Genomic DNA, 25,952 nt, shown 5'->3' with positions numbered 1-25,952 from the left:
CGAGAAGCTATACACAGGGGTCAGCGTCCCCACAAGTCAGCCTTACCGGGTCCTTTTGAGTCCAGTAGCAAACAAAAAGGGTGCCAGTTACATGAAAAGAATCCATATGCAGCATCTGACAGATTTTATATCTCTATCAGAGAAGAGTGCAATCACATCTCCTTCCTGTAACGGTAACAGGTCCTTGGCATTTGTTTATCTACAACCTACAAAGACAAAAAGCCAAAACTTTAAAGAGGACCTAAAGAAATGGAAGTTGCCACTCCTTCCAGCATTTCGTCATCCCCCTTCTCACCTAGGCAGTGGACATGATGCTTTTCCAAAGAGACTCTCTACCTATTATCTCATTCCAGCCTCGAATTAACTCGGAGGCCAGGGAGGTCAGGCATCATTTGTCCTTTTCTTGTCATAAGAGAAACACACTCAGGGAGGTGAAGTGAGTTGTCAGCTGTCCGTGGCCTCACAGTTCCCTGAGCTGGGGCTCCCTAACCCAGGAGATCATGGGTGCTAAAGCAGGAATTGACTCGCCCGTGCATGGGCTGAGACAGTGAGTCTGCTAGGTGTCCAGATCTCAGAAGTGGTTTCTATTCTTCCTTTCTAATTTTTTTTAAGGCAGCCAAACTGCTTTTCAAGGATCATCTTGCTGACTCTGGCTGTACTTCTGTTTTCTGTAGGGCAACAGACTGTCCCCACCCATTCGCAACCCCTTTCCTCTTAATTTCTTGGGGAATTCTGCTGGTCACCTTTGGAGAGCCATTGATCCTACCTAGTCTGTAACTTCACAGATAAGAAAACAGAGGTCTAGACCATTGGACATTGCACCATGAATTGGTGGCAGACCTTTGACTGCTTTCCTAGTACAGTGTTCTTGGTATAACTTCATTCAACAGACCCTTTATGGTTCGGATGAAGGTGTTTTAAAGCCTAAGGCCAACACTCATTAATAGGACTTTTTTCAATGATAAAGATGACCACTGAGCACTGGAAATGGCGCTAGGCCATTGAGGGAGTGGATTTTTAATTTTATTTAATTTAAATTAGTGTAAACTTAAAAAAGCCACATGTGTCTAGGTTGCCACCATATTGGATAGGGGAGCTGCAGAACAGTGGTTCTCACCTCAAATATACTCCAGAACCACCTGGGGAGCCTCAAAAATACCGACTCCTGATTTTCATGGATTTTGATTGGTGTTGAGTAAAGCCTGGTCAAGGGGATTTTTAAGACTCTCCAGTGAATTCTAATGAGCAATCAAGTTCTAGGGGCACTGATTTAAAGGTTAAGTTCCATAAAGTACAGAGGCCAGGTCAGGTGTACACATCACTGCTCAGGTGCAAGGAATTCAGTGACCCCCAATCTTAAAGAACCCTGTATATCTTGGGGAAGAGGAAGACATAACCGCGGCCAAAACTATCAGAAGTGCCCTTATTGTTTGAAAGGACAGTGTAGTCCAAAGGAGTGGAAATGGTCACTCCTACCTGAGGAAGTTAGAAGAGGCAGTCTCTATGGTAATGATTCTGGTAATGAATTATAAATAAGATACATTTTTTTCCCAGAAATGCATTTGTAGCAATAGATGTTTCTGCCAGGCAAGTCAAAACTCAAGTCTGTAATTCACAATAGGATTAACCTGGGATTATGGAAAATCTAATTAAGTGAACCATATTATCTGAGACCCACAAAAGACACTTAACGTTGCCTTTGAAAGTCCTGCCTGTCTGAAAGTGTTAGGCATATGCTTCAGAAAATGCTCTGCACATGTACAAGGCACTTGACTGGTTTGCTGTATCCCATTACTTTTCTTTTATGCTTAACTTTTTAAAAAATCCCATTACTTTTGATGACATTAATACATCTGAAAAGAAAGAATTGGGCTTCAAAGATTGGATTATTTCAAACTACAATGAGATCATTATGAGGCTATTGTTGGTGTCTGCTTTCTAAAAATAAGGGGGGAGAAAACCTTCTGTGGTATATGTAGAGATACCAAAAAAAAAAAAAAAAAAAACACCAGTAAAAAATGTGGCAGAGTTTATTCTACCCTTAGCGTGATAGCATGGTTTGGGAAGGCACGTTAGAAAGAGACCTCCAGAACGCCCACCCGCACTCTGGTAAGAATCAAGCTTCTGATAATTGGAAGCAGCTTAACATTCTGCATTCTGCACTTCTGTTCCGAGGCTGATTACGCTGGACCCATGCGTGTGGACCACAGTGGATTGGGGTCACAAGCTGGATGTTGCAGAATTCTGAAGACTCTAGGCAGTGGTGATTTGAGGCACTCTCTCCCCTTGTTTTAGTAATTATTTCCAAAAAAAACCCACATCAAGCCCTTGTCAGTTATTAAGACCACTTTGGGATAATTCCTCCTCTTACTGTTTATACTCAAAAAAACAAAACAAAACAAAACAAAACAAAACAAAAAACCCCAAAACCAGTCTTTGTGGAAAGTGTTTCCCTGCAGATTCCAGCGATAATATGCACACTGTTTTCCCTCTTCCTGTTCTCCACTGACAGTCCTTGAAGAGATCTCCTGGGTCCTTATTTATGAACGTCTTTACCCTTATAGAATGCAGACTGCTTCCAAGTAGTAGTTTGCATGGGAGGATGCTTTTAAGCTGGGTTTGGGGGAGGCAAGAGGGGAAGGTAGATGCTGAATAAATTATCTTCCACTCCATGCTTTCCCTTTTGGTTTTCCTCCACAGTGAGGACTTTAGGTTTTGTTCAGTTTGTTTTTGTTGTTGTTGTTTTGTTTTGTTTTTTGCACAAGTTGCCTGGTATTTCTGTATCTCCCTTTTCCTATTTTCCGCGGAAGGAAGACTAAGAGTGGAGGTCTAAGGGAGGTTTCCTCCAGCTCTGAGATTCTAGCATTGAACAATACAGCAGAATGCCCACACTGGAAACAAATGGTAACATTGTAATACCCACCCTTGGAAGAACTGGGAAACCTCACTACTCGGAAACTTCCCATGTAAACATCAGTCCCAAGGCTTCATAAGTTTAACACATTTAAAACCGAATATATGCTCTTTTTCCCCAAACTGGCCCCTCCACTAGTGAGGACAGGAGCAGCACCTCCACTATAGCCTCAGCCTCTGGCCTTCTCAGTTTGCCCAATTCCTAAGGCCCTCCACATGAGCATGTTTCTAGAAAGGTACCCTTTCCTCTAACCAGGCTGATATTTCCAATCTGGAGCCTTGTTACTTCTCACCTGAACCACTGCAATAAATCCAGGAAGTCTCTGTTGACCACATGTCCTTCTCTCTCCAGATATACTAGAATCCTCTACTGTGCTGTCCACATAAGGCTGTTGAGTTCTTGAAAATGTGGCTACCCCAAATAGACACATGCCATAAGTTTAAAATACATACTGGGTTTTAAAGACTTAGGACCAAAAAAACAAACAAATAAACAAACAAACAAAAAAAAACCCACAAAAAAAACAGGGGTGGTGTGTACAAAATATCTCAATAAATCATCTATTTCTTATGTATTGAAATGATACCATTTGGGGAATACTGGATTAAATAAAGTACAGTGTTAAAATTAATGAACCCATTTTTTTTTTAACTTTTAAAATGTAGCATCTAGGGACACCTGGGTGACTCAGTTGGTTAAGTATCCAACTCTTGATTTCGGCTCAGGTCATGTTCTTCAAGCCCCAGGCTGGACTGTGTCCTGACAGTGTGGAGCCTGCTTGGTATTCTTTCTCTCCCTCTCTTTCTGCCCCTCTCCTGCTCGTACTGCCTTTCTCTCAATCTCTCAAAAGAGATAAACATTTAAAAAGTAGCATATAGAACATTTAAAATTATACATGTGATTCATATTATATTTCTATTGGACAACACTGGTCTTCTTTATCTCATTTCTCTCACTTATTTATATCATTACATTTAACAATTCCTGTTACAAGTATTATTTTGTTTATCTCCCCTTAATGGACAGCCTCTTAGAGCCTTCTGTAGGACTTGCACCTTCTTGCATGTTGTATGTATATTGTATGTCACATCACTGTATCCATGTCGTAAATTACATATTTAGGAGTTCTTGAAGGAACAAAACTCCTAATGTATCCTCTTTTTTTTTTTAATGTTTATTTATTTTTGAGACAGAGAGAGACAGAGCATGAATGGGGGAGGGTCAGAGAGAGAGGGAGACACAGAATCCGAAGCAGGCTCTAGGCTCTGAGCTGTCAGCACAGAGCCTGACGCGGGGCTCGAACTCACGGAGTGTGAAATCATGACCTGAGCCGAAGTCGGACGCTCAACCAACTGAGCCACCCAGGCGCCCCCTAATTTATCCTTTTGATCACCTGCAGTGGGCCAGGCTATGTCAAGTTCATACAAGATTCGCTCCTTTCATTTTAACTCTCCCACTGGGATCCATCGTTGTGTTTTCACATTTTCAAAATGGCGGCGTGGTGACTCATGGAGGCTGGATCATACACCAGTGAACAAGCAGTAACTCTTGAGCTCTAGCCTTCTAACCCCATCTGACTCCTGAACCCCTGCTCTTAACAACTGTGTCAGAACTCCCAGTTCTCACTGTCAGTTTCTTCCATATACCTCTGACAGCTTGGATTCCATCAATCTCTGGATCAGAGATTTTAATGGATTCCCATTGCCCATCAGGAGAAGTTTTGATTCCTAATGCTGGAACTCAGAGCCAGTCACATTAACAGGGGTCTGCACTGCCTAGTCCCAGAGGATGCCACTGCTTTTATCTGATGTAAGTGCAGCCTCCTGCGGATGTGCATGAAGCAGTCCTGCCAGCTAGGACCCAGACTTTCTAAAAGAGGTGAAACCTCCATCCAGGGAAGGTTGCTGTGTCTCAGCACAGCACAGACTCACAGGCCCCAGTAGGCATGGAAGACCTTTGTAGGCTATTGCCAGCCTCCTATTTTATGGAAAAGAGAAAGTTAGTCTCAGATGAAGAAGAATTTTTTTTGGTAAGGTTACACAATTTTTCAGCGGCAGAACCTTTGCCAGAACACAATTGTCTTGACTTTTGTTGTAAAGGTCTCCCTCTGGCCCCACTGTTTCTTGGATATTCAGAAATGAAGAAGGCATTTCTATGTAGGAACAGATTATCTCCACAGCTACAGTACTTCACCCTTTATCAGAAGAACCACCTAACTTTTTATTAAGGACAGCAGCGGTCCTTAATTGCTAGATTTTCAGAGAACAGGGCCATGCTTGTGTCATTTACATGGTGTGGGGACCAGAGACCATGTTTCTTTCTATTTGGTTACTAACTGGCTTTCTCATAACTTTGATTTCACCAAAACTTTGGCCACAGACAAAGGCTAGTCCATCTGCCCCGCCCCCCTCGCCCCCAGCAGCCCATCACCTTCCTGTTTTATTCTCTTACTAACTGAGACGTGGTTCCTGTTTTCTTTCATTCAAGTTCCCAAGTGAATCTGATTCACCCAGCTTGTCCTTTTGAGCCAGATTACACAGATTACACAGATTACAGGTTAAAACAATCAGTGGTCAATTTAAGACCACTCACTGGTCGGTTATCACCAAACTAGAAGCATTTCAATCAGCCATGACTCAAGATGGGCATGGAGACTTCAGATGTTAGAGGCTGTAGAGATAGGTGTTTACTTGGAAGAAGATAGAATGGATAAGCACTAGAAGACTGGAATGATATGGAGTGGACAGTAATGATGGAATGATCATCAGCAGACATGTGCTTCCCAATTCCTTGGTGCTTGTGAACACAAGTCCTGTTTGCACTGATCCCATTACACCATTATCCATCTCCTTAGACGACTGTCTCACTGTTGTTCGGGTACTGTCTACAGATCAGAGACACACAAGCAGTCTACGGATCCCTCATGTCCAACCCAGGCCTGGCACTGTGACACGTTACTGCTGAATGAAGGAACTGACAAATAAGAAAGCTTTATAGATATTTACTGCTCTGAGACAAAAGGGAAATTTACATACAGGCCTTTGATACCACAAATGAAGTTACATTATGTTGAGCATCTGTTTATCATTGCCATTTTTGCCCTAATTTTCCCTCAGGTATTTTAGCTCATGCAAAAAAAAAAAAAAAAAAAAAATTAAAATAAGATCTTTCTCTTTCCACACATTCATATACAGTGTTTATTCACAGTCTGAGATGTCACAGCTGACATGACTTCCTGTATGTGTTGATATATTTTATTCATCTTAATGATTAACATTTTAAAATATCACAGTGAGAAAAAGACTGTCTTAAGGATTGAGTAGAACACAAATAATAAGTCCTTCATTGCACACAGTGTATTTAATCATCTTATTAATGGAAGTTTATTTAATTATTTGAAGAGATAAAAGTAAATAATCACAGAATGATTCTACGTGTTTGGGGTCTGGGAACTTAAGCTGGATTCCGATGATTCTTTGTGGCCATGAAAGCCTGAAAATACAAAGGCTGATTGTACATACTTTAAAAATAAATGAAATTCATATGTAACAGATTATTTTCAATATCAAATACAATCTTGGAGCTAAGATGATCCTTGAAGATGCATCAGGCAGTCTCGTTATACTAAGATGAGGAACAGGGACTCCCAGAGTTTGGGAGTCAGGTAAAGTCAAAGCATGGGTTTTGCTCTCACGTAAACTTGAATTTCAATTGCGGCCTTGCTAGTGATTGAGGGTTTACTCAACCCCTCTGAGCCTGACTTTCCTTATGGGTAAAATTTGGGTGATACTTACATACAAGTTGTGGTAAATATACAATTAAATGGTCTGTACCAAGCCCTGAGTATCTTGCCCAGCACTAGAAAAATCAAGCACCTGGTCAAGGATAATCCCTACTATCATTATCTAATTTTACGGGGCCCATAAGTGATGCAACCAGGATTTGGACCCAGGTCTGCCCAACACCAGGCAGTAAGCGATCTTTGCACTTTCAAAGCTGACACTCATGTGGTTCTCTATTTCTCTAGAAGCGGAGGATCAGAATTAAACATTGCAGCAGTTTTAAAATTTCCACTCGCCCCAGAGAACATTAGGTCATGGATAAGGGGCCCTATTTGCTGCATACTTTGACATGTGAATTTGGTATTAAAGCATGGAGCAAATGACCCTTTTGCAGTCTTTGCTGTGTGTTTTGCACCTGAGCAGAAGTGATTATTATCTTAAGCTTATGCTTGCCTCCAAGTGTAGAAATCAGGGAAGAAGAAATATGATTCGACAGTTCTTACAATATTTCCTCTTGCCATTCTCTGTGAGTTACACAGACATGGCATAATTCCTGTGCTGTGATTTGAAACTAGAGACCAGCTCAGTGCTGAGTGATGAGATCTGAACGGGGAATAAAATATGCTTGAATTAATTTGCATAATAGAACCCGATTGGTTACAAAGCTGTGTTTGTTGAAGTGGAGAGCAGAGCCCCGGAGCTCCCCCGCAAGGGGACACTGCACATGCAGAATGGAGTTTTGAGTTCTGGTGAGGGCCTCGATAATATTCTTAATGTAATGATAACCTGTCTTTAACTGTAAATTAGCTCCCTGGAAATGAAAAGAACAGGTCAGCCTGTCTGATCCTTCCAGCTCTGTGGGGAAGAGAAAGCTGAAAAACCAAAGCTGCTTGCTTTCTGCTAAGCGCTTCTGTCTTTCTTTCTCTACCCGATAACAATTTCCAGCAGGAGTCCAAATATACTTAAACACCCGTATATGTCATTTTCTTTTACGGAGACAAAAGCAGGCACAGCAAGAGGGTTTTATGCTCAAGGCGCAATAGCTTATGACGGGCTATCTGCTCTCAAGATAGAGGGGCGAGACTTCCACTTAGAGCTGGTGGTTTTGCAAATCCATTTTCCTGTCATGTTATTACTCCTGTGACTTTCAACAACATTTATTTTTTCCTTCCGAGCAATATGCTCCCACCATAAAGTAAAGTCCTCCTATATGTTTTAGTGGAACCCCAATGCTTAGACATCCTGGCACACTGCTAAAAAGTGCTTTAATGGAAGGATTGTTTGAGAATCGCCTTGGGGGTCTTTATTAAAACCAATTAGAACACTGATATATTTCCCTGATTATTACCAATGTCAAGACCTTCTTAGGAGGGCAGCCTCCTATTAATTTTCATGTGTGATTCCTGAAAACTCTCTACCATTGAATATATCAATCAGATTTCTAGATTTTAGAAGTGTTTCTTTAAAGAAGAAAAATGAATCTCCTTGAACACACTTTTTAAACGTATATACTTAGAAATTCTGACACAGAGCATTTAAAAATAAAAAGGAACGATTAAGTTTTGTGTAATGTGTTAAGGACCTGGTTGTACTGTGTTGTTGATGGACTGATGTAATTACTTCCTGTTCGTCTTCACTTTGGTCACTGCTATAAAATGCTTTATCTTCCTCTTCTGGGTTTGGTTTTAGTATTTTAGTCAACCCCAGTGCCACCAAAACTTAAACTGTTCTCGTTGTAAGACTATTATGTGTGTATCAGGATGCATGTGTATGTATGACCTGCATGTGTATGTATGTCCTTCTCCGAAGGACAGTATGGAGCACAGGATTATAGGGGACAAGGATGCAGACCTTGGAGCCAAATACCTAGGGTTCGTGTCCCAGTCCCTCTACTTACTGGTTCTGTAACCATGGGCAAGTTGCTAAATCTTGCTATGCCTCAGACTGCTTACCTATAAAATAGGACTTGGCAATAGTACTATTTTGTAGGGTTATTGTGAAAATTTCATGACTCAACTCGTGGAAAGCACTTAGAAGAGTGTTAGCCAGAAAATAATCTGGTACAAATATTAACTTTTATTACTATTTTCATCAGAGTCATATTATTAGTATATACCACGTTCTAATGTTGGTTTACTTCAGGTGCCCGCTAGCTTACAGGAGCCACATCAGTTCTTTATGAATTCAGACACAAACAAATGGCAGGGGTTAGTATTGTTCACTGGTTACGAACACGGACGCCAGAGCCAGATGGCATGTGTTCAAATCCCAGCTCTGCTCTTTCCCAGAAGTGTAGCCTCGCACAAATTGCTTCATTTATCCAAACCCCAGCTTCCTCATCCTTTATAATAAGAATATTCATAGTACCTATTCAGAAGTTTGTTGTAGAAATAAATGGCTGAATTACTATTTGTAAAGTTTTTGGAACAATAGCTAGAAAAAGCTTTCACTGAGTGAATTTTCATTCTGAAAATGAATATGTATTTTTTAAATTATGTCTTAAAATTCATCTTATACATGCCTGAGGCTAATAATTAAAGTAACTTTTACATATTACATTTACTTATTGAAGAAGCACTTTGAAATAATGGGTTTAATGAGTTACTTTTACTTATTTTAATTAAAAAATATTTATTTATTTTAGAGAGAGAGGACACACATCCACAAGCGGGGGAGGGGCAGAGAGAGAGGGAGACAGAGGATCCCATGTGGGCTCTGCGCTGACAGTAGAGAGCCCAATGCGGGGCTCAGACCCACGAAACATGAGATCCTGACCTGAGCTGAAGTCAGACACATAACTGACTGAGCCACCCAGGCGCCCCTCAATGAGTTACTTTTATGTCTTTTATTATTTTCTTTAATGTTTAGTTATTTTTGAGAGACAGAGAGAGACAGAGCACGAGTGGGGAAGGGGCAGAGAGGGAGGGAGACACAGAATCCAAAGCAGGCTCCAGCCTCTGAGCTATTGCCACAGAGCCCAACGTGGGGCTGCAAGATCATGACCTGAGCCGAAGTCGACTGAGCCACCCAGGTGCCTGTCAATGAGTTACTTTTAAAAGCAAGCTGTTTTTGCTATTCTTTCCAAGAAAAGAAAATCGATAATTTCATCTTTTCAATAGTGGGTTTGTTGTTTATTGGTCATGTGGAAACTCTTAAATTCATTAGCTAGAATTTTTTTTATCAAGGGAAAAAAAGTTGTCATCTAGTTTTAACACTTCTGGTGTCAGAAATAATTGTGCTTTACAGCAAAATGGCAGCCAGAAGAAAGAGGTGCGGAAATATGAACTTTAATTAAACCCTTTCTTTCAAATATACTTCACAGTTTGTATGCAAGAATAATTTATCACCATGTGAATGAACACTTAATACTTGGCATGGTGTAAAATGGGCAGGGATCTTGTTGCACCATATGGTCTTTTCTGTTGCTTCTTCTTAAGATTCTACGGTGGCAGTGTTAAGTTTACTTGAAGTATGTGGCTCAAATCATACATTCAGCTTTTATTAATGGTTTGTTTTCGAAAGTGCAGGCACTGGACCTATAATCATGTATAAAGTATAATGCCAACCATGAAGATGCATCCAGTTTAGTAAGGAGATGGTGTATGAATCAGAAGAAATCCCCAACAATCTCTCACTGGAGCTCCAACCATGAATATGAAACTGGAAGCCATTTGTAGAAAATGTCACCCAACAGCTTCATTTTAGAGAGAGTGTACCAATGCGGGAATGATGAGGTCCCATGACAAGCTACTGGCAGATCCTTGACGATATATCTGGCTTCCTGACTTAAGCCCGAGGATCTTTGTATTGCTTCACATTGACTCATTTTGTGATCTAACTGCTCCTGGGTCCCTATCTGTGCTTTTTCCACACAGTCAGTTTGGATTGCAAGAAACAGCATTTGATGTATTATTAATATGCCCAAGTCTGAGGATGAAGCTGTTAAATGATGACACTGCCTTTTCAGTCTTTCTCTCTCTTCCACACAGCCTTTTGCATACCCTGAAATGTCTGTCTACAACAAATATTGGACTCCATATTCCTTGAAAAGAGACTAACAGAATACATCATACCGTGTACTGGGGGCAGTGACGGACTTCTGAAAACCTAGATATGTTTTCCCATATTACAAAGGAGGCAGAGAAGCTTGGGTTGGTAAAGTCAAAGACAATCATAAGGGACAACGTTCTGCTCCAACAAATTAGAATTCCACCAATTCCTTTGTTTTCTAGACTGCTAAGACCAGACGGATACCATGTGGTATCCCCCATGTAACTCTTATTCCTCAGTTCGTCTCTTAGAGAAAGCACCTCACCATCCTTTTCTGGGCATCTCAATCTGTAAGGCAAGAACACCTCCTTATACTGAGTAAGACCTGTGGGCTTGGATTGTGGCACTCTAGGAGGAGAGGAAGAGACCCGGTGTGTGCCCTGCTCTGTATGCAGCCCCGTATGTGTGCAGCAATTCTTGTCATCCACATTGTCGAGACGAGACCACTCCAGAGCCTCAGAGTGCCCGAATGAAATGCCCAAGGCCTTCTATATTATAAGATATAGAAGTGGTATTCCAATCCAGGTCTATCTGATCTTCAAATCTAGGTACATTCCACTATGCCAAGATTCAGGATGCTTCCTTTCTGTTCTCTTCCCCTCCCCGTTCTCTTCCCCTCCCCGCTCCCCCCTCCCCACTACTACCACTACATTCATACTGGATAGCTAAGAATTAAATGATTTTTTTTTCGACACTGCTCAACAAGCTCACCAGTGTCATTTAGACCCACCAGTGCTGAAATGAAGTGTCATCTTCAGTATCAGTGTGTTACCCTCCATGTCCAACAATCTTTAGTGATTCACCTCCTTCAGTGGTGGGTGTGGTAATGGGGATTGATTGCCTGGTTCTGGGAGCTAGGGTTTCAGCTGGAGTGCGGGTGGTGCACCAAGGGAAGAGGTTGATTGTCCAGAAGAAAATGCAGGGCGCTAGGGAGGGGAACAAGCAAGGGGAGTTGCATAGGGAATAATTAAGTTTCCAGCACCAGCAAGACTAAGTCTACTGAAGAAGTCCAGGAACCCGAGGCGGGAATTAAGGACCAGAGTAACTATAGGTCAGAAACCCACAAGAGGGATGGAAGGCTCATCTTTCTACTCATGAGTAGCTGAGCCATTGCTGAGTGCCAGGAACAAGACCTTTGGATCAGTCAGTGGGGTATGCTCTTGTATTTTGCATCTCCTGGCTGGAAAAAGCTTGTAAAGTATCCTTTTTAAGACTGCCAGGTTAAGGATCTTTAGCTTCTTGGGTAGACCTTTGATCAAACAAAAGCAAATCTTGTTCATTAAATTGACTCTGTAGCATTCACCGATCCACCAATGAGAACTTGATTGATTATTTAATTGGCAAGTGTTTCAGTGACCATCAGTGGTTTCTCGGCATCTGCCCCAACCTCCTTTCTCTGGCAGGTTCCATTGCTGCCTTTCTCCTTCCTTACACCACACAGTCATGCTGACCAGCGTTGGGACATGCTGTGCTTATGAAGAGCTCTGGGCTTTGGGTCACACTGTTTCTCCTGCATGGCCAACCCATCCACTCCGTTCTGATCACAGTAACTCACTTGAGGGTGGAGCACAGCCAGCCTGCACTCCAGGAGTCTCCCACAACTGCCTCTACTCTCTGCTGTCTCCACCCTCAATCCCCATGGATTAGATGTTCCTCTCCTGGACTCCCATAATGCCCCAAGTTTCCCAATTATGAAAACATACCCTAGCATAACCGTGATCAATAATAATAAAAAATAAATATGGAATGCTTGCTTTGTACCAGACATTGTGCTAAGGGATTTAGAGGCACTAGTCATTTAATCCCTGTGTCAACCTTGCAGTGAGTACGATTAGCATCCCCATTTCATAAATGAGCAAGCAGAGCTCAAAGAGCTGGGGTTTACCCCAAACCTGGAGCTGGTTTGTAGGTGGTAAAACTGCCACCGAGACCCTGGCAGCTGGATTCCACAGCACACATGTTCATCCTCATAAAGACCTTGAGGGATTTCCTTGTGTGTTTATCCCACCCGCCATGTGACAAGCTGCAAGAGAGAGCAGGGACTGTTTCTTACTCAGCCTGCCCCCTCACTACCCAGAAGGAAGCGCTCCTGTGGTCCAGCGTTTATGGGATGGGATTGAAATGAATTGGGGATGGAGCCCGCAGCTAATCTGACCTTTCTCTCTGCCCGCAGAAGCCGACTGGGGAAGTGGGCAGCCCTGACCGTGATGTGCTCAGCCAGCAGAGACATTCCATTCCGAGAGAGGTCTGCCTGACACGTCTGGGAGGCCACCATCAGCCAGGCCGCCACAGGGTTGGTGAAAGGGGTGACAGCCGCATTCTCCTGTGCCTACCACATAACCAAAAATGAAGGAGCACTACTGTTTACAAGCCGCCCTGGTGTGCCTGGGTGTGCTGTGCCACAGCCAGGCCTTCACCACCGAGCGACGGAGCCACTTGCGACCCTCGTTCCACGGGCACCACGAGAAGGGCAAGGAGGGGCAGGTGCTGCAGCGCTCCAAGAGAGGCTGGGTCTGGAACCAGTTCTTCGTGATCGAGGAGTACACCGGGCCTGACCCCGTGCTCGTGGGCAGGGTAAGGCTCCTGCTAGGCAGCATTTGTCTCTCTCGCCACTGTTCCAATAGTAGGGTATGGCCAAAAAAGAAAATTTCTAGGTGGGAAAACACTCATGGCGCTTCAGTAAAAACCATAAAATCAATGTTTAAACAGCCTTTCAGGGGCACCTGGGTGGCTCAGTGGGTTAAGCATCTGACTTCAGCTCAGGTCATGATCTCATGGTTCACGAGTTTGAGCCCCACATCGGGCTATGTGCTGACAGCTCAGAGCCTGAAGCCTGCCTCTTAGGGCGCCTGGGTGGCTCGGTCGGTTGGACATCTGACTTCAGCTCAGGTCATGATCTCACTGTTCCTGGATTCAAGCCCCACATCGGGCTCTGTGCTGACAGCTCAGAGCCTGGAGCCTGCTTTGGATTCTGTATCTTCCTCTCTCTCTGTCCCTCCCTTGCTCATGCTCTGTCCTCTCTCTCTCAAAACTAAACATTAAAAAAAAATAAACAGCCTTTCAGACTTTTTAATTTTTCAATTAATAGTCATCCATGTTAAGAACACTTACATTTTCCACTGAATGTTTTACCATGGAACTCCATTTTTAATAGCTGCACAATAGCCTACTAATTAGCCATCATTTATTGGCCCATTCTCCAACGGAAGGCATGTCTCTGCCTACACCCTATCTCCAACTCTGGTGCCCTTCTCCACTCTTTATGAGAGCTTGCCTTTTTGCATTACACATGTTTATTTATTCATCAGTCTCCCTCACTGGACTGGCCCAATGTCCTGTGTCCCGAGGTCCTGGTACTAAGCCTAGTTTTGGGGAAGCCTTTGTAAATATCTGATGAGACAAATGGATGTGTCTTCAGAATGGATGAGATTTTATCCACTTGAGCTTAGGGATGGCAAAACCCAGTTGGATGAATTGAGTTCTAGCAGTACTCAGACTCTGCATTCTCTGTGTAATCCCTCCAAAAAAGTGCAAGAGTAGAAAGTCCACAATACATTAAAAAAATTATTGTCCATTATCATTTATGATAAAGCATGCAACCATCTTTCAGAGAAGAGAGTGACATTAACTACAAGGAGATAAGTGGTCATCTACACAAGAATAAACACCTACTATGCTTAGGGAAAGAGCTAAGCAAACGGTAGACTAGCATAAAATAGTCCCTGACCTCAAAGGGTTCGGAGGCTAGTAGAAAGGCAAACTTATCTAACGAAAAAACAAAAACAAACAAACAAAAAAAAACCCACCTAAAACTAAAATAATGAAGAAATTCAACAGAAGTGATGATACTTTTACCTGGTAATGTTTGGGAGGGATGAAGGAAGGTTTTATAAAGAACATGATAATAACTTGTAACCTGAGAGATGAATGAGTAGGAGTTATCCAGTGAAGGGGGAAAAGTACAAGAGTAGATCTGGAGGGTGCTAATTTCTGAGTCTTATATATTCCATTGAGTTATTTCAGTTGTTCTTTAACATGAGAACAGTAATCCATATTTATGTAATTGACTTATTTGGAAGAGGTTCATAGTAGCATCTCAGTAATGTTCAGGGTTGGGGAAATGCCTTTTCAAAGAGATGTACCAAAGGAGTTTCATTCATGTATACCCCAAAATGGAAAGATTATACCCAAAATAGAAGTAGTCTTGGGAAATGGGAACCCGGGGAAATGATTGGCATGTGAATTCCCTACGTGAGGAGATGGGCTCTGTGCCCAGAGAGGAAGACAAGACTTCAGTCATGGCAGGGGCTGTGCAGCTTGAACACCATGGAGAGCTGTGCGTAAATTTTTCTGAGAATATAGAACCTTTGCCTTAAGGACTTTCTCAGTGGAGAATGGTGTGTTCGTTAGGGTGGAAGATTGTAGGAGAGACAGGAACTGGAGAGCCATTTCTTTATCTCTGTGGAACAAGCAGTTGGCAAGCCCACTAAAAGGGATCATAGGACAAAACATGGAGAAGAGGAAGCAGTGAATGGGCTTTGAAATCCTGGTACCTGAGATTGAGTGTGAGATGTCCGATTGGAGAGGGGAAGAAGAAAAAAAAAAGGGGGGCTGGATCCTATGGATCTTCCTTTTGAGATAATGTGGAGATATATATCTATATCTATATCTATATCTATATCTATATCTATATCTATATCTATATCTATATCTAGATATACAAAATCTATCTATTTATTTTATAGATAAAATCTATCTATCTGTTTTGTTTTATCTATATATAGATATAGATATAGATAGATATATATATAGATATATATATATATCTAACTATAGATAGATATAGATATAGATGATATAGATTAGATATTGATATCTATATATATAGTTCCCCATGAATAGAGGGAATAGACTAGATGACCTTTGATTTGACAACATTCAAGGTTGAGTGCTTTATGATGCTCTGAAAAAGTAGAATTTGGCAAGCGATGGACTTTCAGATTTCTTGCAGGAAGCACAGTCTGTGTCGTGCTGTGCCCTGCAGAGGGGGAAGCCAGCAGTCTTTGGCATTAGGAATTGGCTGTGTATGCTTCAGCAACTGGGTCCCCTGATAGGAAGGAATGGTTTCCCAAACTGCTTTTTGTGTAGAACCTAATAAATAGTGTTGTCAGTTGTACAGGTCATCTTTGTGGGAGAGAGAAAAAGAAGGAATTTATATCTAACTTTCAAATCCGAAAACAAAGTAGAGAAAGATAAGGAGGGCTATAAGTTTACACTTTTGCAGTGATTTGGTTGATCATGAACTAGAATCTGTTTAATCCCTAAGAAACTTGCCAAGCTCACATGGAATTCATGAAAGCCCAGAGAAACTTCCCTTCTAACCCACTCCCGTTAAAATAAGCATTTATTTCCTTGTTTTTCATTCACAAGACTGAGCCCCTAACTTTTGCCAGGTCTCAGGCAGAGAAAACGAACAAAAGCAAACTGTTTGGGGGGTTGGGGAGAAAGCCAGCCGCATGGCGGCAGGGATCCCGCCCTCACTGTGGAAATTGTATGAAGATCAGAGCAATTCTGTTCATCCTTTAGAAGCCACAAAATAGCTTCATATTTTACTCACAAACTGCCTTATTCATGAGAAATGTATTAACCATCATTTCATGACAACACGTAGCTTGTTATGAATAACAAGTTCTGAAGACAGGTATATTTTTTCAAATTTTCCTGAGAAACACTGTGAACTAAAATCAAAATGGTCTTCCTGATTTGTACCTACAGGTACCCCCTGAGCCGAAATATCTGGTGTTTCACTGAGGTGCTGCAAATCAATTAGATACTTTCTGGGAAACTGAAACCAATACAAACATCTTTAAAAAGCACTGTGTTCTATCTTGCTTTGTGATTCTGAACAAGCTCCCCAGGCTTTGGTTTCCTAACAATAATCAAATTGGTGTTAACAATAATATTTAAATGACATTACTAATAATATCAGTATGAAAATGTCATTGCTAATCAATCAATATTATTATCAATGCCATTTGAATAAAGCTTTTTGGTGTATACTGGGTTTTCTCACATAGTAGGCAGAACCAAGGGCTTTTTAGCCACTTGGCTAGCCTTGAAGCCTACGAGAATGGCAAAAGCAAAGCTTCTCTCTTTTCACAAAGGGCATAATGAGGGCAGAGGTACTTCAATTAAGATGAAAGCTTCAGACATTGAGATGACATCAAGGGAAGGTAAGGAATTCATTGCTACAGGAAAATCAGATGTGGTCTTTGGGTGAATCCCATGTTATGAAACACAGAGCAGAGTCCAGGCACAGGATGGGTAGTCAGGAGAACTGGACGATGCCCTGGCCCTGTGAAGTGTGGAGTTAGGCAAGTACCGTCATTTCTCTGGGCTCTGTCAAAGGAGGGGGAAAACCTGAACATATGTAAGGTTCTCTCAATAGTCTAAGAAGCTTCATATTTATCAACCCGTCCTACCCACCTTATGCCTACGATCAGAATGAGAGCTTCTTCCTGACAGGCCACATCCCCAGACTCTCATGTGCCTCACAGAGTGTCTTATGGAAAGGTCTGATCAACGAATTGCTTATCGTAACGAAAGCCTAGAAACAACCTCAGTGTCCTTTGGAAGAAGACAGCTAAAATGAGATGATAGCATGCATCCAGTGGATGTAGCAGTCCAAAAGGTCACCTGAATTTACTGTTATAGGAAAACAGAGGTGCAGAGTGCCATTTGTGCACTATGGCACTTTATTGCATAAAAACAAATGAGGGCATTTATGTATCTGTACAGATATTCTAGCATATGCATAAACCATATCTTAGATTCACAGGAAACTGGTAACAACTGTTGTGTCTGAGCAGAGAAACTGAAGGAGTGGGAATCAGAACTGAGAAGACTTACTTATGGCATAAATGTTTGTTTTTTATATTTTTATGTCATCTACGTTTCTTTCAAAATAACTTAATATATGTGCATATGTGTATATATTTTGCTTGTGTGCATACTCGTGTGAATATGTGCATATATTTTGTATGTGTGTATATTTGTGAGGGAAAGTATGACTCTTAGAATTTAAAAAACTCAGGATTCAGGTCTGAATGCTGGCTTCACCTCTCCCAGCGGTGTGACTTTGGCCAAGGCAATTGTCTTCTCTAAGATTCCATTTCTTCATTTGTAAAATGGGGGCAGAGCAGCTCCCTCTCAATGGTGTGTGTGTGTGTGGGGGCGTCTGTGTGGGTGTGGGTGGACAGCGTGCTGTGGCAAATGGTGTATGAATGAGACTCTGTTTCCCCACGGCATCCCTCATGGAATTACAAATCTTGGTTTCTCTTTCCCTAGCTTCATTCCGATATTGACTCTGGTGATGGGAACATTAAATACATTCTCTCAGGTGAAGGAGCCGGAACCATTTTTGTGATTGATGACAAATCAGGGAACATTCATGCCACCAAGACATTGGACCGGGAAGAGAGAGCCCAGTACACGCTCATGGCACAGGCGGTGGACAGGGACACCAACCGGCCGCTGGAGCCACCGTCGGAGTTCATCGTCAAGGTCCAGGACATTAATGACAACCCGCCCGAGTTCCTGCATGAGACCTATCATGCCAACGTGCCTGAGAGGTCCAACGTGGGTGCGTACATGAGGGGAGACCTGCTCCATCTACAGGCCTCGTGTCCCTGTTGGGGGTGGGGTGGGGGGCTGCTGCCCATATTCTCCCAAATCAAGAAGCAGAATTTATACCGCATCTTCAACGGCATATGACCAAAAAAAGTGTTATTTGTGTAGTTGAAGTTTCAAATATTTAAAATAGACCTGAGATTTTAATATCTAGTCTTCGAAAACACAAGAAGTGTGGCAGAATGGCAAGAACCTGACGGGATGCAGGCAATCCTGGTTCTGGCGCTCATTAGCTATGCGGCTTGGATCCAGCTCTGTCCATTTTCGCCTTAGTGTCCCTTTCTGTAAAATGGAGTCATAGTTTCTAGTCTTGCAGGATTAGAGGCAATGTAGTCCGGTCACTAGTGTGCACTGATGTCTAATGAGGAACAGTAATCGTAATATTTGTTGCATGTAGACATCATACTAATTGACTTACATGACATTATTGCATTTATTTTTTTGGGATAACCCATCTTTGTAGTGAGGTAGGTCCTATTTGACATACTTTGCAGATGGAAAGCCCAAGCCAGGAACAGGATGACTAATTTCTCGAAAGTCATCTGAGCTACTAAGTGGCTCCAGAATACACAATCAGGACACTATGCCACCATCTGTTAGGATAATTTAGAAGCGGATATGTCCTTTCATCATGCCTGAAGACACTCTGCATTGTCAAAGGATACTTCTCTCAAGGATTTCTTCAACGAGCCACCTTTTCCTGGCAGCAACTTTTGTCTGGCTTTATAGAATGCATTCATTTGTGGTCTTTTGAGAAATATGCCTCATATTAAGAAAGGTTTGTCTTTCAGACAGTGATCATGGCTGTTCTGGTCAGGGAATGAGTCTGATTATATGAATCAGAGATTTTAGAGCGCAAATGAACTTAAGAATCATCAGGGCCAAACTGCCCATTTTACAGATGAGAAAACCAAGCACCAAGAATGGGAAACAACCTGTTCAAAACAGTTAGATGCAGAAGTTACCCTAGGGCCCTAAGCTCTTTCCACTTTGCATGTAGAACCTAGGATGTGGATTTTTTTAAGCACCCCCCCTTTTTTTTTTTCCCTCCTCCAGATAAAGTTGGGCTTTTCTCATACTTTATGAAGGTGGGGCTGAGTCACTTCTTGCCTGTCTCCCCTGGCCGTGACCGGTCCCTTAGTTTTTTGGTAATCGCCTAGTGATTTTAATGAGAAAAATCCAACAGAAACTAAAGCATTAAATAGGGGACTGTAGCATGAGCAACTGAGCCAGAAGGCAAAGCCTGCCATCAAAAAGAACATTCCAGAGAATTCACATTGTTCTCACCTCTGGGAGCTCCTTGATGCTTGGGACTAACACCCAGGCTTTCCATCACGGCTTCCGAGAGTCGAACCTGGTGTCACAGTACCGGGCTGCTGTTATGGCAGTGGCCCTGACGAGCCAGATGGCGGTGGCCCTGACGAGCCAGGTGAACTGTCACATAGTTCTCATTTTGTCATCTGTAAAGTGAGGATAATGTAAACTGTGACGAGGGTTAAGTAAAATACAAAAAAGTCATAATGGACTGAGTGCAGTTCTAGAAACAAAGGAAGCATAACAATGTAATGCTTTCCCTAGCTCAGTCAGAATGATGCAGGATAGGCCTATTCTCCTTCATAAATGTCCACTGCCTAGAATAGTGCCTGGTCCTATGGGAAGAGCTTGAGAAAAGTTGTTTGCACGAAATAATGAGTTACAGAAATGTAATGAGGAAAAAAAAGCAAGATTTCCTTTTATACCATGTAAAAATCACTGACAGTTGTAAATTAAAGGGTCGTCAGAAGCTGTGTCAACGGGCTGCCTCACCTCCCACCCAGGACCTTGCCCCTCTGCTGGAAATGTCAAGGAAAGACCCTGGGTTTGGTTGGTTGCTCGATGGGGGTTAGACTAATGACTCTGGCAATAATCTACTTTGCAAAATAGGATTGTAAAATTCCTACCTCTCACACCCAGTTTCTCAAAATATAATTGCTGTCAAAACGAGGAGCAGAGGGGATGGATGCTGGTGGAACACAAGGAACATGCCCCGAAAGTACCTGGTGCAGGGAGGCTCTAATTGCCGTTTCCCTTCCCGGGCATCTCCCCCCATTCTGTAGTTCAGTGTTTTGTGCCCTCAAATCCTGGTGACCATCAAAGAACAGAGGCTTTTCTAGGAGAAACGGAATCCCGTCTTCCTTCATTTCCCTGGTTTCCTTTCCTTCAGACCCACAGATGTCTTAAGGGTGGTTTCTATTAAATAACTACTAGACCCGTTAGAGGTGGGAAGATGCAATTCTCATGTCATCAGGGAACAACATTCTGTACAATATTTATAGCCATAAATTCATTAAAATGCAGTATTAGAAGCTATTTTATTACATGCAAAGCAACAATAAAATGATGTATTTATTGCACTGCTACAGATGGAAGACTATACACTCTGTCCTTACACAAAAAGCAATTCATCACTAATTATCTTTTATTTTACTCTTTGGGAAGATTGTTATTTAATTATTTGATATACTGAACATTTCAGTTGCACGGGTCTTAGAATGTTTTTGCATTAATGTTCATATTGTTATTTTAACTACTAAGCAGAGCACGATGTACTATGAATATAGAAAGTTCATTTTTAAGCTATGGGAATTTTTTTTAAGGAAGGAAAGAGGGAAGGAAGAAGAGGAAGAGAGGAAGGAAGATTACTTTACATCTGAACCCCTGAAAACTGAGAGCATGTTAAACAATTATGGGGCTTTTCTCCGTTTTTAAAGTTAAGATGGAACTTTATAAACTAGAATAAAATTCAAAAAGCTGAAGGGGTGTTGCTAATGGATTTATTTCATTTTTAAGGGACATCGGTAATCCAGGTGACAGCTTCAGATGCAGATGATCCCACCTATGGAAACAGCGCGAAGTTAGTATACAGCATCCTAGAAGGACAACCCTACTTTTCAGTAGAAGCACAGACAGGTACTGTGCAGTGTTGTTGGGATCTGTGACACATTGTGAATAAGAAGTCCAGGCCTGCTCAGTAAACCTATTTGAGTCTTAGTTTTCTCAAATACAGGAAAGGCCACCTTACAGGATTGTTGAGAGGATTAGACGCTGTGCCTGCATGTGCCTGGATATGGTTAGCATCCAATGAACCTTATTTATTATTGTTTCTGCCTCTATGTCACCATGTCACAATAATAAATATAATCTTAAAATACAACTTTTATCTTAAAATCATATCTTACATTTTTTTGTTGTTAATGTTTGTTTATTTTTGAGAGAAATAAAGAGCGTGAGCGAGGGGGGGGCGGTACAGAGAGAGAGGGAGACACAGAATCAAAAGCAGGCTCCAGGCTCTGAGCTGTCAGCACAGAGCCCTATGCGGGGCCTGAACCCACAAACTGCAAGATCATGACCTGAGCTGAAGTCAGACGGTTAACCGAGACACCCAGGCAGGCCATCAAGATAAATTCTTGAGAAACATGCATTTAAGTTGAACATGTAATTTAAGTTGAATTTTAAGAGATGATTTTAAGGGGCATATGGGTGGCTCAGTCAGTGAAGCGTCTGACTTTGGCTCAAGTCATGATCTCACAGCTCCTGAGTTCGAGCCCCACGTCAAGCTCTGTGCCAACAGCTCAGAGCCTGGATGGAGCCTGCTTTGGATTGTGTGTCTCCCTTCCTCTCTGCCCCACCCCTGCTCACACTCTCTCTCTGTCTCTCAAAAAATAAATAAATGTTAAAAAAAAATAATGCTCAGGTGTGTTTGGGATGCGGCACATTCCCCCCGCTGCACTTACAGATTCCCAATTGGTGTCACCCAAAAAGAAGACTTCACAGTTCTTACAGAAAGCAAACAGCAAACCCAAAAAGTGAAAACATGTAGCCACCAAAACCACAATGGTCCACTTCATTTACACCAAACTTTATTCTAGGGTCCTTTCATTAGAATAAACACTGAAATACTGTGAAAGTTCCATTCTATAATATCACCCCCCAAACTGCTGCCTTTTCCTGTATATTTGAAAGACATTTGCAAATAATCCACATTTGTTATTATAGCTAAATTGTATGAAATACAAATATATATTAATATGTATACACAGGGTCTGCCAATCAGATAAGTTGCCCATTTACTAGATATCACTTCCACTGACCTACGTAATTATCTATTTGTAGCCACTTTGCTTCAGAACACAGTCTATGGGGCTGTGTGGTATGATTTCATAGAAGGCATTTGCCTTTCCACATTAACCAAGGATAAATGTGGGATTTCATCTAGATTTTTGAGATGTTGAAAACTGATGGAGGAACTCCAATTATAACCTTATTTTTTTCTCAAGGACTCATGGTTAGGAACCACCACTTTGAACATACCAAAGTATTTAACAGATAAGGAAAACAAGACTCAGTGAGTTCAAGGGTGCTGTTGGGAAATACAGACTAAGAGAGGGACAAGGGTGCTTTCTTTATATTTCCAGTATAAATGTTACTATATCTACAGAGAGGAAAAGCTTGCACATGTTCCCAAGAGATTTAAGTGAGCATGGTTTTCATACAAATTAGGTGCTAATCTCCAGGGATCATGTAGAATTCAATCATTAATTTACCCCTGTGGTCAGTGATGGGTGATAGTACAACAATGTTTGTGTATGCATTGTGTGTGTTTTTAACTTTTTTGGCTTACTCCTTTAAAATTTAATAATTACATTTTAATGTATTGCTTGGAATATATGCCACCTACATTTAACCCAATATAGATCATAAAAACATTTCCAAGGGTTGAATGCTGGGATAGACTTTCAAAAGATTCCCCTGGTAATTCAAAAGTGGGGGTTTAGTCATGGGTATCCATGCAATGGGCCCTCCAATATTTCAGCCTTTAGGATCTTGAAATGTTATGCCTGAGAATTTTAGAAGCTTATTTATTTATTCTTAAATAAGCTTATTTAAGAAGCTTATTACTTGCATTTACAATGCAACATATAAAGCATATATGATTATGATGCTATACGAATAATTATGACAATTTGCTGAGAAAGACCACTATATGGTGATCCAGGTATGGCTACTTGTCATTCTAATTATCATGTCAAAGTGACTCTTCTGCGAGGGCAGGAGCTTTTTTATTCCTCTCTGCTTCCCCTGTGCCTAGAACTTTTTATGTTTTAATGTTGTTACCAATGAATACGTGTGGTGTTTCCCACTCATGGATCCAGGTATCATCAGAACAGCCCTCCCCAACATGGACAGGGAAGCGAAGGAGGAGTACCACGTGGTGATCCAGGCCAAGGACATGGGTGGACACATGGGTGGACTCTCAGGGACAACCAAAGTGACGATCACACTGACTGATGTCAATGACAACCCACCAAAGTTTCCACAGAGTAAGTAGGTGGGCTTGGCTTTCACGTTTTAATGGTGCCATGGCTAGCCCTTCTCCAACCCATTTCTGCTTTGCTCAGCTTTCACGAAGAAATCTAGAAGAATGAAGTCTCTTTATGGTTCATGCAAAAAAATGAAAACATAAAGAATACAACAGCAACATAAAAACTGAAGGTGCAGTAAAGGTAGAAGGAGGGAAAGGAGATGTAAAAAGTTCCACAACTCTGGAAACAGAAAATCTATTTTGCTAGGTATTTCACTAGATACTGGCTCTGCGATCTAGTAATTAATTAACCTCTCTCTGTGTCAGTGTTCTAATTTCTAATCTGGATGTAATAGTACTGAATAAGTTACCTGTTGCTTTAAAATAGAGTGCCCCAAACCTCTGTGATTTAAAACAATAATAATAATTTATTTTTTTCATGAATCAGTCATTTGGGCAAAACTTGGAGGAGACTGCTTTTTCTTTGTTTCCATAGCTTCAAGTAAGGATGGCTTGACTGAGGTCATAAGATCCACTTCCAAGAATGTTCACTCAAATGTCTGATGAGCTCATGTTGGCTGTTGGTTTCTATCCATGTGGGTCTTGCCAAGGAATGGCTTGGATAGGTTCTGAAAGTGGGAGCCCCAAGGATACCAAGCAGAAACTGTATTGTCTATTGTGACCTAACTTCAAAAATCACATGGCATCATTTCCATAAGACTGTCCAAATTTAAGTAGAATTCTTGTAGACCCCATCTTTCAATGGAAAGACTGTCAAAGTCATGTTGAAGGAAATGCATGTGGGATGGGAGATAAGGCTTGGGCCATTTTTGGAGAATACAGTCTTCCACAGGTCTTATTGGAATGTTGTTATAACTAAATCAGCTAGTATAAAATCTTATAATACCTGGCATAATTTGTCACAAATGTTAGCCATTATTATTATATGAGGGATTGTGGTCCTTCTACAAAATTGGTAAGGTTACTGAAGGAAATAAAAGAAGATGATTTTGAAAGGTTATTAATCATCATAATTACAACAACTTCCATCATTTAATGAATAGTAATTGCTACTGGATATCTTGACAAGAGCCTACATTTTAGATAAAACTAGGTTTCATAAAAGGTGCAGTTAGTGCGCATAGAATGTAGTAAAGCCACCCCCCAAAATAATAATCCAGTTAAAAATGGGCAGAAGCTGGGGTGCCTGGGCGGTCCATTCAGTTAAGCTTCTGACTGGATTTCAGCTCAGGTCATGATCTCATGGTTTGTGAGATCTAGCTCCGAGTTGGGCTCTGTGCTGATACCACAGAGACTGCTTGGGATTCTCTCTCTCCCTCTCTCTCTGCCCCTCCCTGACTCTCTCTCTCTCTCTCTCTCTCTCTCTTTCAAAACAAATAAATAAACTTTAAAAAAGTGGGCAGGAGACAGGAAAAGACATTTCTCCAAAGAAGACCTACAGATGAAAATTGCTCAATATCATTTATCATTAAGGAAATGCACATTAAAACTCTAATGAGATATCACTTGATACTGGCCATAATAGGAAAAGTCAAAAATACAAGTAAGAAAAAGTGTTGGTGAGGATGTGGAGGAAAAGGAACCCTCATGCACTGTTGATAGGAACGCAAACTGGTGAAGTTAACTGGAAAAGAGTATGGAGGTTCCTCAAAAAGTTAAAAATAGAACTATCCTACAATCCAGTAATCACACTCCTGGGTAGTTACCCCCAAAATATAAAACACTAATTCAAAGGGATAAATACACCCCTATGTTTATAAGAGTATTATTTATAAGAGCCAAATTATGGAAGCAGCCCAAGTGTCCATGGATTGATGAATGGATAAAGGAAATGTGGTATGTATATATATATATATATATATATATATATATATATATATATATATATATATATATAAGGCAGTATTATTCAGCCATAAAAAAAGAATGAAAAAGGGGCACACCTGGGTGGCTCAGTCAGTTAAGCCTTCGATGTCAGCACAGGTCATGATCTCGTGGCCCCATATCAGGCTCTGTGCTGACAGCTCAGAGCCTGGAGCCTGCTTCAGGCTTCCTCTGACTTCCTCTCTCTTTGCCTCTACCCTGCTCATGTTCCGTCTCTCTCTCTCAAAAAATAAACATTAAAAATTAAAAAAAAAAGAATGAAACCTTGCCA

At 41.5% G+C, this 25,952-nt stretch overlaps 1 protein-coding gene across 12 annotated transcripts in view; it reads left to right on the top strand.

The window, feature by feature from the left end:
• The window catches only part of CDH11 (cadherin 11), a 176,381-nt gene that overhangs the window by 90,060 nt on the left and 60,369 nt on the right, over positions 1-25,952 (top strand). For all 12 annotated transcript variants that reach the window (XR_006211756.1, XR_006211757.1, XR_006211761.1 and 9 more), the window contains 4 exons: positions 12,920-13,320; positions 18,094-18,388; positions 21,265-21,384; positions 23,628-23,795. Coding sequence is in view for 1 of the 12 variants with exons in the window: in XM_042968688.1 (XP_042824622.1) it covers positions 13,093-13,320; positions 18,094-18,388; positions 21,265-21,384; positions 23,628-23,795 (811 nt within the window). In the remaining 11 variants the exon portion in view is untranslated. The remainder of the gene's footprint in view (positions 1-12,919; positions 13,321-18,093; positions 18,389-21,264; positions 21,385-23,627; positions 23,796-25,952) is intronic.

Source organism: Panthera tigris, chromosome E2, assembly GCF_018350195.1.
Source record: "Panthera tigris isolate Pti1 chromosome E2, P.tigris_Pti1_mat1.1, whole genome shotgun sequence".
NCBI lineage: Eukaryota > Metazoa > Chordata > Mammalia > Carnivora > Felidae > Panthera > Panthera tigris.
The sequence above is the reverse complement of the archived record's forward strand: the minus strand, read 5'-3'. Positions and strand labels throughout refer to the sequence as shown.